Below are 12705 nucleotides of genomic sequence, written 5' to 3' on the forward strand. Positions count from 1 at the left end.
AAGGGATGGTCAAAATAAAACTGCACACCAGGGAAAAGCTAAATTAGAAAAGCACACAGAGGGACACGAATGTATTATTTCTCTAAATTGCCGAAGCAGAATTATAAACATAAGGGGTATTTTCAAGTGATGTTTCTGCCTTGTTTCTGTGGGCTATGTGATTGTGTGAATGGCTCTGATCTTCTTCCCTATATAACACGCAAAAATTATCTTAATGAAGCTGGCTAGTACACTGTTTATCCATACCATGAGCTGGAAGAGATATAATAATGATGCATTTATGGTGTGGGAAGAAGCAAATGACTTCTTCTGGTAGGAAATTTGTACTGAATAATCATTGAAAGAGTTCTGTCTCTGTGTTAGGATGAAAATTTGCTTATGTAGTCTATAGTCCTGATACTTGTTGTACACAGACGGTATCTGCATTGCAAACAAGATATGTTCTGTAGGTTTGTTCTTAAGTTGAATTCGTATGTAGTTGTAAAAGATACATTCCTAATTGTAACTCCAGCCATTTTTTTTAAAGTATTGGATAGCAATCCCTGTAATTATGTTTTGCTGTCTGTGCTTTGTTCAGAAGATTTCACCTCACTTTCTGTCCCTGTGGACAATTAGATTTTGAAAATTTGGGGTTGTCATGGAAACAGGGATTGGTGCAAAAATTTTAAGTGGATGCACGTTTTCCCCATGATAACTCTTACAGGAATGCATTTCTCTTCCTACTGTCTCATCCCTATTTGTAACTAGGAGTCATATGTAAGTCTGATGTTTGTAACTTGGGGACTGTCCATCATTCTCCCCCCCCCCCCTCTAGTTATAAGCACAAAAATTGTTTTCTGTATTTACATGGGTGGGTGGGGTGGGGAGTCATGCAATTTGGAAAATATAATCACCTGAAAATAGTTGCCAGAAGTAGAACAGTATTTTTAAATCAACTGTGTTATAGTTAGAAAAAAATTGTTCCAAAGCAATCACTTTATCATATTTCTGACCATGACTTTATTTAATCTACAGTTATTTGCAATAGCTGAGAAAGGTTATATAAAGACTTCTTGGAAGGATACCTTGAATATCTTATTTTGAATGATGAGGCTTTTAGAGCATTATATCTGAAAGTCTGTGCCTCCCTATTCAAACTTGAAAGATTCTTAAGGTCCTCTCTGTGTCACTGTGATTACAGGCTCTCCCACAGAAGAGAGTGTGGGAGAGAGCCTTTTTAGTTGTTGCTCCCAGTTTAGGCTTCCCTTCCAGAGGAGGTTAGACTGATGCCCCCTCTGCTCTTCCTTCACCAACAGACAAATATATTTTCATGCAAACAGGTTTTTTAATTGGTAACTCCTCTATTTTTATTTTACTTTGCTTTTAAATTATTTTAATTTCAATGTGATGATTTCTTTAACTGTGTTTCAATTTTTACCATCAAGTTTTTAGCTGCTCTTGTTTTTAGCCTTTGTAAACTGCATCAGTTTCTATTTTGAGAGAAAAATGTCATATATAAATAATAAAGTAATACATGCATATTAAATATGAACTAATGCAATTTACCTTAGAAATGTCTAGCCTACCAAAATATTCAATAGGTAGAAGCTGGTTGTTATGTGTCAATGATTTAAACAAGGAAGAGAAACAGGATATGAAGGCAAATAAAGGTTGCCAAAGTAAAAACAATTAATCTTGTTACTGTGTTTTTAAACAATTTGGACTGTTTTGTTACTTGGATTGTTAAGCTGAAGCTTTGGGTACTAGCATAGCTTTGTCCCATTATTAATTCTGCCCTGCTGAGCAATATATATTTTAGGGAGAACAGAGAAATTTTAAACTGATAGGGCTATATGCCCAGAACCAAACCCACACCCAAATCACACTGCCTTGGACAACAATGAAATCCATTGTTTATCTAAAGTAAGGTTGTCAGGATGCTTTTGGTAACATTTCAGGTGAAAAGAGAGAGATGCTGGAGATCACTATCCTATAATATGAATTCTATCTGAGTTTAAAATTATTTTGAAATGGGAAATAAGGCTAGGCATGTAGGGATATTTCAGAAGAAAAATGATTGGGAGGAGGAAGATTTTTCTTTGTGAAAGTGATTCCTGTGGGAAAGAATCATAACAGTGGGGTGAGGTGGGGTGGGGGTAATGAAAATCATTACTGGAATTAATTATGGTACACATAATGTACATATGTACCGGTGACATAGTGGGTTAAACTGCTGAGCTGCTGAACTTGCTGACCAAAAGGTGGGCAGTTCGAAGCCAGGAAGCAATGTGAGCTCTGGCTGTTAGCCCCAGCTTCTGCTAACCTAGCTGATCAAAAACATTCAAATGTGAGTAGACCAATAGGTACCGCTCTGGCTGGAAGGTAACGGCGTTTCATGCAGTCATGCTGGCCACATAACCTTGGAGGTGTCTACAGACAATGCCGGCTCTGCAACTTAGAAATGGAGATGAGCACAACCCCCAGAGTTGGACATGACTAGATTTAATGTCAGGGGAAAGCCTTTACCTACTTAATGTATAGCTATGGTGAAACAGTGCCTATTTCAATGATCAAATGTTTCTCCAGAAATAATGTTTTTTTTTTAAAACACATGCATATGCCAAGTTTCAGTAGCAAAGACCTTAAAATAACTAATGCATTCTTCTAAAGAGAGGACATTGTCACAAATAGAAAAGCTTTATAGTAGTTATTACAATGTATAGCATAATTTGCAAATACAGTAGAGTCTCACTTATCCAACATAAACAGGCCGGCAGAAGGTTGGATAAGCGAATATGTTGGATAATAAGGAGAGATTAAGGAGAAGCCTATTAAACACCAAATTAAGTTATGATTTTACAAATTAAGCACCAAAACATCATGTTATACAACAAATTTGACAGAAAAAGTAGTTCAATATGCAGTAATGCTACGTAGTAATTACTGTATTTACAAATTTAGCACCAAAATATCACGATGTATTGAAAACATTGACTACAAAAATGCGTTGGATAATCCAGAACGTTGGATAAGCGAATGTTGGATAAGTGAGACTCTACTGTAGATTGCATTACCAAACTCTGGTTGGTGAACAATATTTTTATAACCTACTTTCTGTCTCTCAAATATACAAAAGGCATTGGTTGTGTTTAAAGACAAGGTGTATTTTGATTTTCTGGAGTTGGGTAGTAAGACATGGTCATTATGTGGAATAGTTTTATATTTTTGCCTACAGGTTATTACTACAGTTGATTAATACTGGCTGTACCTGTTGTGAACTGAACCTCCAAATGCAGTGTTAGGGAAAGTATGAAAGTGAGTTAGTTATGAGTGACGCTATAGTGGATTTGTTTCTAAAAAAACTAGCTTGAAATTATATTTAATGTTTAAAAAACCCTATAATTGCAACCAGTAGCTACTAACACTTTTCAAAAGTCACACAATTTGTATTGACTGACAGTTGCATTTAAATACTCCTCTCTAGCTGCATGAAAGGATTCTGACATGTGGCTTTAGAAGTGCAACTGAAAAGTTACAGAGCTGTCAGAACCTGAAGAGTAGACTATGATTAAGGATGATTTTGCAATGGAAGTAAGTCACAGGCTCTCTCATGTCTTTAAGGAAAGGATTCCTTCTAGACATTTTCCCCTACCATAGAAGTTCTCTCTAATGATTTGGACTGTTTCATCTTTTTTCCTTGCTTGTTGCCCCTTTATTCCCTTCCTTATTTGCTCCTAGGGAAGCAAAAACAATAATAATTGAAAAACTAAAATTGTGTTCTTTTTTTTTTTTTTTTTTGCAAGTGGTGCTGTCAGCCACATGATAGGGTTTTTTTTTCTTTTAAAAATATGTTTAAAATTCAGACAACTTTCATTCTGGAAAAATGTCAATATTACCCATAAACGTGAAAATACAAAAATCATAAATGTATATCTTAATGAAGTATATTATTTCATAATGCAGAAATATTTTTGACCAAGTGAAAACATGGCTTAACACACAAATTAATGTCCCATGTTAAAGCTGCCAGCATTTTATAATAGCATCTGGTTAATGTTATGAAATTAAAGCTTTGTCAGCATTTTCAGTTAACATCCACCCCAGAAATTTAAAGCACTGCAATGCAAATTACATGTATGTTGCCAAGTCAGACATAATTAAGAAGCAGAATATTGACAACATATTTAAAATCAAATAGTTTTAAACATAGATTGTAGGAAAATTCCTTTTTATTTGCAGTTAAAAACAATTGCGATGCTTGTTTACTATTAATAGGTTTTCCAAACAATGTTTTCTGTCATACTGACCAGAGAAGTTACTTCAGTAGTTACTCTACAATTATATTCTCCAAACCAACATTCTACTCATTTCCATCTAGTGATTGAGATGATGGGTAGCCTAAAAACATTTGGAGAGCACATTTTTTTCCATTGGTTTTATTTTGTACTCAAACAGAAATGAATACAAGAATAACCTCATGGGGGATACCTTTCTGAACTTACCAAGGAAATATGAAGATGTAAAACAGTAAAACCCTTTGAAGTAAACACCTTCCAGTGGAAGCATGTCACCAGGACACAGAAAATGTTTACAGGGAATATCTCTCTAGCCTTCCTTGGTCTTCCAGCACAACTCTGTGGTCAATTTCCACCCGAAGTATACTATAGAATCACGCTGGAGGCCCCAGAAAATGGCTAGAGAGAACATGTTTGGACACAGGTAAGTGAAACCACAGATACTGGCCATGCAGATAAAGGGATCGTTTTGTACTGAATCTCGCAATTTTTGATGTAGAGTGGGACATTTTAATAAATTTAATTGATAGCCTAATACATTACAGCTATCTATTTAATCAGTGGGTCCCAATTTTAACTGGCAAGGGTATATTTTATTTAAGAGGGTTTATGTTTCATTTTTTGGAAAAAAAATTTTTGAATCTGGGACAAAACAGAAAACGTAGAAGACAACATAACTGTAGGATTTCCTTTTAAATGTGTTCTTTTTCCCAGTTGTATTTTTTTCAATAACTTAAAAAGAGCCGTATTGAGATTTTGATAATGTGTACATTTCTTTAAATATATTGATACACCGCTGATAATCAACTGAACAATTTAAATAGTTGGTATGTTTACTATTGTGATGTCTCATGGGCCATGTAGTCCCGTTCCTAGTACTATTGTGGCAGACGAAGAGGAAAACTTGGGTTTCCCACCGATTCAGCCAGAATCGGAGCCCCTGCACCTGCAGGATGTTTGCCCTCAAGAAGTCAGCCAAACAAGCCTTGGGCAGAATTCTCCCCCGTTTTCTCGTAAGGATAATTATAATAGAGATAGAGGCGCTAGGGAGGCGAATCGCCGAAGCGCCAGAATCGCTGCCAGACAATTAGCTGATTAAGCCTGTTTCCCTTGGGAAATTCTAAGGAGTCATGCATCTGGACACAGTTTGGGTTTCACTTCTTGTTCTCCAGGGAAAGTGTTCCTTGGCGGGAAAACAAGATCCTATATAGGTGTTTTACCGCAAGGAGATCCTTGCGGAGTCCATTCGTCAGCTTGAGGAGTGAGAACGTGTGTGGACTACGCCACTCCAGTTCCTTGTTTCCAGGACCAAGTTCCAAGCCTGCCTTGTTCAAAGAGTTGCAAAACCTTAATTTTCTTTAATTAGCTGAGTCATTTATAGTAGAAAATTTATCTAAATGGCTTCTGAAATAAATGCTCATATCAATTAAGAACCACATTTGTCCTACTCACAATAGCTAAGTTTTATAATATCACTAACTGCCTAGTGCTTAAAATTAAGTTATTTAGTGCTAACTTCTAGGCCGGTGGTCTTGATCCCAGATTAATATGCTAACATGTATTGGAAAGACCTGGGTGCATGAGGTGGGATGTGTGGGTGTTAATTTCTCTCAGCTTTGCCCACCAAATTATCTGTGCAGCAACAGGTAAGACCTGGGAACAAGGGAGAGGGCCATCTCAGTAGCTGCTTCTAGTATTTGGTATTTCTTCCCTAGAGAGACCAAGATGGGTCTGTCCTTGTTTACCTTCCAGTGACAGCTCAAAACATTTTTGTGCTACCAGGCTTTTGCAAAGGGATGAGCCTTGGGCTTTTCATGTTGTGTGGTGCTGATTTTAAGGGTCTGCATATATTTTTAAAATGCATTTTAATACTTTATCTTCCTTACCACCAGACTTTGCCACATCAGCGTGTGGCTGGGCACAGCTAGTTGTTTTATAAATCTTATATTTGTACTTTTCTTTTGAATTTTTAATTTTTAAACTTATGTTGTTAGCTGTCTTGTTTCCCATTATCTGGAAAAAGTCAAGGTATAAATGAATAAAAAATGATAATAGTAGTAGTTGTTGTCCCATTGAACTCACTAATATTTAATATTAAACAGAGATCAGATTGTATTGCTCATGGTAGGGAAGCATGGTAAGGGAAGGAATAGATATCTGAATGACTTCATCGATGTCCAGCAACATTCCAGACTTCTTACAGTACATTTTTGGAAAAACTATAGAGGTATAATTTTGTCTGAGAGTGTCCTTGAATATATAATAAAAAAAATATTTTATACGTATGTAAATTTCAAGTTTTACTTTTCCCCAGGCAGTTTACTGTTTGCTTGTTTTTATAGGTGTATTGATGTAATGCTATTTTACTAATTGTCTAACATCACTCTTTGAGTATTATCTAAATTTTGCTGTAGGAAACCTTGTCTAGGATCTTCCCCTTGTGGCCACAGGAGAGGTTGCACTGTAGGTGTAATGTTCATGCATTCTGAAGCCATGGGTGATATTGAAAACATTCACAAGTGATACTTTCTTCTCTTTTCTAATTGAAGTAACTTTTAAAATGTGAATGTGTGTACTAGTATAAAGATCCTATACACACACAAATAATTGCTAGGTAAAAAAAGTCTTGCTTAGGATTAGGTATTAAATCTTTTTCTATGTAAAAAGATTTTGTACAAGACAAGCATTTTCAAACTAAAATAATTTGTTTTGATTAAGGAAGATAATTAAATCTTTGCTTTGGCTTCTAATGAACACATCTGAATAATGATTTGTCAAGAACTATTTCTGTTTTTGGAGATATTATCCTTTTCTCCCACCCAGTTTATGGGAAACGAAGAACAGTTTTCACTGATTCATACAATTATAGAAGGAAGCAAGCAGATGTAATCTGCTGCAGTCCCAATCACTCACTTAGACCCACAGATCAATCTGTAGTAGACAGTATGCCAAAGGCACAGAAGGAGGATGATATAAATCAATGCAGAGTTGTAATTCAAACAAGCATTTTTAATTTTAACAAGTTTAATTGAAAAATAAGATAAGAACAATCAAATGAGGAATATTTCACAGAAGACTTCCACCAACCCCCAAGAATAAATATTCATATTTTAGTCCTGCTAGATTCATCAGTGATATCCTAATATAACCCATAAGTTTATGCACCATATCTTTTCAGGGGAATTTTATGTGCTTTATGACTATGCAGACTTACCAAGCTTCAAAGGAACACTGAAATTTATTAGGAACGTTTTCCAACTAAGCACACTACAAAAAGGTGTGTCTTCTGAAGCTAGTCCCCTCCCTTTTGACATCTATCATTATGCCAGAATCTGAGAGTATATGTTTGAAACTACTTTGTTGTCTGAAACAATAGAAAAGGGGGACTTATCAATATAGTACATCTGCTTTTTGGACCTGGGGTATCATATTAATAAAGTCTTAAATTGTTTTGGTGAAAATGAAAAACAATCCTTGTGAAATGGGGAAGAGAAACAATCTGAAATCATGATGCTTTAGTCTGTGGACCATTTGCCATGCAAAATCATGACTCAGAACTTGAATGTCAGACATCTAATCATAGAAACAATAAATACCATTAATCAAAGCAAGCCAATGGGTGTCATGGGTATTAAGTGAATAATTCATTTATGTTTTTATTTATTGTACTTTTAAATCAAACTTGTCTGCATGGTGTAGAATCTGTTAAAACATAAAATGCACTAAGGATATCACAAAATAAAACTCTGATAACAGAGAATGAAGCATGACAACACATACAATAAAATTAACATCAAGTATAAGAACTGCTTGAATCTCATTTTGGGAGAAATGTGGAATAAAAATTCCATAAATAAATAATAGCACAAAGTTGGAAGAACGAACATAGTTCTTAAAATTCTTGAAGGAATTAAAAGTTTTCCATCTTGTGCCAAAAAACTATAATAATGGAGACAACAAGCGATTTGGTCTACAGATACGTGTTACTATGGCCAAAGAGCAAATGCCTATTAAAATCCTCCCTCTCCAGGTCAGTTTATATATGGGCAATTTCATCCAAAGTATCTGCAGTTAATATTTTTAATCATACAGTTCTAGTGGGAAATAATTGCATTGCCCAAACATGGCTACAAAGGACTTCTTTTTCATAAAATATGTACCGCAACATCCTACCACAATTATTGACTGGAATGGGATAGTTTTTAAATATTAAAACCATCGGACTCTTCTTTAATTATTTATTATAATTGCAGTAAAACGGCATGCCGTGAGTGTATGTTTGCTGTTACTACTTCATGATGAAAGCTGTTAGACAAGCGAAATTGTAATGGTAGTAGGGAAGACTTTGAATCACATCTGAAGTCCCACCAATTTGTTGTAAATGGGATGGGGTGGTGGAGAGGGGGTAGTTTTATTTTCCTTCCATTCTTGGTGGGCGGAATTTAACTCCTTTCAGCTCCAGGCTGCTATAATTTCAGGTTGTGTTTGGGAACATTTTAAGGGAACAAAAGAGAGTTAGGATCCTGTGAACATCCATCCTATATCAAGTTTTGCCCCCATGGTGAGCTTTTTACTGCTGGAGTTCTCTGTGGGCAGAATAGCACTTCTAAGTCTTATGCCTCCTCATCAGTTCTTTCTCTAAATTAACATAGACCAAGTTGAAAAGCAAGACTGATTAATTGATTCTTCCTTTCTAATTTTTCAGGATACTGGAGTTGGAAAATCAAGTATAGTTTGTCGATTTGTTCAGGATCATTTTGACCACAATATTAGCCCCACTATTGGGTAAGTATTACTGTGTATATTTGTACATTCTAGTAAAGTTAAATACAGTGAATATAGTTAACTAAATCACCTTATAATTCAAAATGTGAAAGGATAACAGTACCTCTTTTCATTGGTCTGAATGTTGTATAAGGTAACAGTTATCAATTGAGAAAACATTTTAACTTCCTCTTTAATGCTGATTCCAAACCACAGTCCAGTCTGTACCCTGGACTGTTAGTAATTCAGCAACCATCTTCCTTGCCTCCTCCCTCTTTGTTTTGTAAAAGATTGAATTTCTCTATAGGCTCCCAATAAAGCAGAAGTAGTGGACCAGCAGATGTTGACTAAAACTCTCCTCGGCCCCAGCTGATTTGGTCAGTGGTTTGGGATGATGGGCATTATAGTCCAATATCATATGGAGAGCATATGAAGAGTGCACTTCTTTTGTACTTGAGTTATTGGAATCAGACCATGTCCTGGGATTAGGGAACAGAGCTCCCATTTTATATGGGCATGGTTTTCAGGCAGATTCAGGCCTGAACATTCTCTTCCTTTAATCAAGTACTTCACATCCTTTGGGATGCCAACCAGTTGTTTGAGCAGGATACAGAGAAGCATAAACTCAGGACCTATACATATGACTGCTCTATTTTATCTCTTTCGTTGGCTGAACATTTATTATTCAATCTAGTCCAGGAAAAGGTGAATCCAAATAGGAGTTACAGCTGTTTATTTAGACATAAGGTTTATCTTTGGGTTATTGTAACAACATCGACAAGGAGATCATCTAAATACAAATTATGACATTTAATATTTGCTAACTAACCATTCCTAAGCATGCATCTTCTTATCCATAAAATCGAGGTTTCATTTTATAATTCAACACATTGCTTAGGATTTTAACAAGACAGGATGACACAGCATAAGTAGCTGGCATGTAATTCATCTTCATTAATTATTCGCGAACTTCAGAGCTAATAACCTATGCAATATATTAGACAAGCCACCTTCTGACTTGAATTTAATTCATGTGTATTTATGTTTAGAGTTAACTCTGCCAGATTGTTCTAATCTAAAGCAAGTGATTGGGGGCGTAAATACCAACCCTGTCTTAAAATTTTGCCTGCTAGGAACAATATTATCATTGCTAAAATCTCTCTGTATCAGTAGTGCTAGGCTAGAGAATAATATCTTTTGATCAATTAGGGCATCACGGGACCCTTGCGGCACTAAAACATTGCAAAAATAAGATACAAAAAGAATGGAAGTTGAGCAAGAACAGACTTCAAGAGGAAGGAAGTCTTGATAAGGTTTGGAGAATAGAAAAGGAAGGCAGGAGGAAGTCTTTATCAGGACTCCTTGATCCTCTCTGAGTAGAATTGCCACAACTAGTTATTTTGATATGATTGTATTTATTACTGCCAGGGAATAGGAAAGTGATTTTCTACTTCATGTACTAAGTAATATGGCTTGCTTTCAGTAATCTACATCTTGACTTGGCACCATTCTCTCCTTTGCCACAGGCAGCCAAATGTTTCCAGTTAGTCTTGCCTCCGTGGTAGCATAACTAGCAGGTGTAATGTTAAATTAGATCAGGGGCTCTTTAACATTATATATCACTACCATTCTACCTTAACTGCCATGGCAACATGCTGTGTAATCCTGGGATCTGCAGTTTATGAGGGGCATTTAGATTGATCCATTAGAGAGATCTTGTGCCTCACTCAACTATAAATCCCAGGATTCTAAAGAATATAACCATAGCAGCTGCATTGGTATCGTAGTGTTAACTTTATAACTGAATAGTGTGAAAGGCTTCAGTTAAACTAGTGGTTAATGACCTGTTCTCAGGTATGTGGAAGATGTAGCGTTTTACATTTTACATCTTTTGTTGTGCCATCTCCCCTATTAATAAAGCCATAGAATGATGGCTGCTTTAAGCCATCATTTGTCCTGGTATAAGATCCATCTGGAGTCATGGAAGTTTTTGCCTTTTTATTTTTATTCCATGCCAGGAAGCAGTGGAAAATTGTATGTGAAATGTAGGTCAAAGATCTTGAAGGAAGGTGGATCTTGTTCTGCTGCCAAAGAAGTGGGAATTTGGGAATTAGGAGTGTGGTTTTCCTTTTTTTAAATTCAAAAATAAATTAGAAAACAAGAACAAGCTTCCTAGCAGTATTGTTTTTGTCCGCAACTGCAATTTATTAAATATGCTGTATGTTGCATTTTAATAACGGGATGGCAGAGGAAGCAGATTAGCACTGTGATTCAAGGAGTTAAGAAAAAGCCATATTGTTCAAATATCTACATAGTTGTGAAGGGGCATCACATCTTTCTTCTAGTACAGGAGTTGGTAGTCTTTCAAAGAATGCCTTGACAAACTGTACATTCCTTTGAAATTACTTAAAATCAATATTATATGCTTGGTCTTGAGGGTAGATAAGGTTATGCCTGCATCTTTCTGTTTAAGACATGAATTATTATTTTTTCTAGCTGTAGAAAATGTTGCAAGAAGAGACAATGCAAAAAGAGGGACAAAATAATATTTCCACCAGCATTAATTCATTATTTTCTTTTCAGTGAAATGAGTAGTAATATAGGAAATAGTTGACTACTGTATAGGTTTATCAGTTTTGAACAACTCTACATCTCCCCATTAAATGGGAATCTCACATATTCTAATAATGTCATGAAAACACATAAAACATGTTATCTGGAGATGACCCTGTTTAAAACAAAAAACATCTGTACAGTAAATGCAGTTCTGTTAAATATGCAAATTTAAAATGAAAAAGGAAATTGATTTAGCATTGTGGGCATTTTCCTAATTATCAACCATAGTTTTCCAAATTCAGTATATAATTATTTTGTTTGTCTCATCTACACAAAGTGATGATCAGATTTAAAATTCAAGCAACTGTTGTGACTGAAGGTGTTCTAACATAAGACCGTTTCTTCTATATATATATTTCTTTATAAGCAAGTCTCTTTTGAATGTAATGGGGACATATTCCCAAATATGTATCTCTAGGATTGCAGTCGACATTTCTTGTCAAACCTTTAAACAGCTCCACAGTGTGAAGTACCAGAGAGAAATAACAGAAGCTCAAAATGCCTGTGAGATCAGTTCTCTTCCTTTGTTATTTTAATTTTTGTGTTCAGTACAGAGTTCATTAATTTGAGTAATTTGAAAGTAGGTTTGAAGAACACTTGACATCTCACCACACACAAACACACACACACACACACAGATATACACAGAGTGGGGGCACACTTAATTACAAATGCTCGATCATTCAAAGTGCTCTGAATCTGAAATGTGGAAAAAGTAAGCACTAAAACCCCATAGGTGATAAAACATCATTTTAGTCAGTTCTGCTGTATGCCTGCTGTTCAAGCTTAACAGCTCTTGAGGAGAAATTTCTCAGGAGCAATTAGAAGAAGATGATAGCAGCCTTCTAATTTCATTTACTCTCATGTAGAGGCCCGTCCAAACCTGAGCAAACCTAGAAAAAGGCAAAACGCAGTATTTCAGACAGATTTTTTAATGAGATCTGGCAGTTCAGTGTTTATAATCCAGACTCTTAACTTGCTATTGGGGGGCGGGATATACAATTTGGAAATTGGCCCGTTTTAAAATATATAGCATGACCCCTGTATCCAT

The 12705-nt window shown here is 35.7% G+C and overlaps 1 protein-coding gene and 1 long non-coding RNA gene across 2 annotated transcripts in view; one reads left to right on the plus strand and one right to left on the minus strand.

The window, feature by feature from the left end:
- Positions 1–12705, plus strand: part of rab31 (RAB31, member RAS oncogene family) — a 55487-nt gene that overhangs the window by 15114 nt on the left and 27668 nt on the right. The window contains exon 2 of the mRNA XM_008118187.3: positions 8980–9059. Coding sequence (XP_008116394.1) covers positions 8980–9059 — 80 coding nt within the window. The remainder of the gene's footprint in view (positions 1–8979; positions 9060–12705) is intronic.
- The window catches only part of LOC103280163 (uncharacterized), a 45935-nt gene continuing 42208 nt past the window's right edge, over positions 8979–12705 (minus strand). The window contains exon 3 of the long non-coding RNA XR_507208.3: positions 8979–12547. This is a non-coding gene — a long non-coding RNA (uncharacterized LOC103280163). The remainder of the gene's footprint in view (positions 12548–12705) is intronic.

Source organism: Anolis carolinensis, chromosome 4, assembly GCF_035594765.1.
Source record: "Anolis carolinensis isolate JA03-04 chromosome 4, rAnoCar3.1.pri, whole genome shotgun sequence".
Classification (NCBI taxonomy): Eukaryota; Metazoa; Chordata; class Lepidosauria; order Squamata; family Dactyloidae; genus Anolis; species Anolis carolinensis.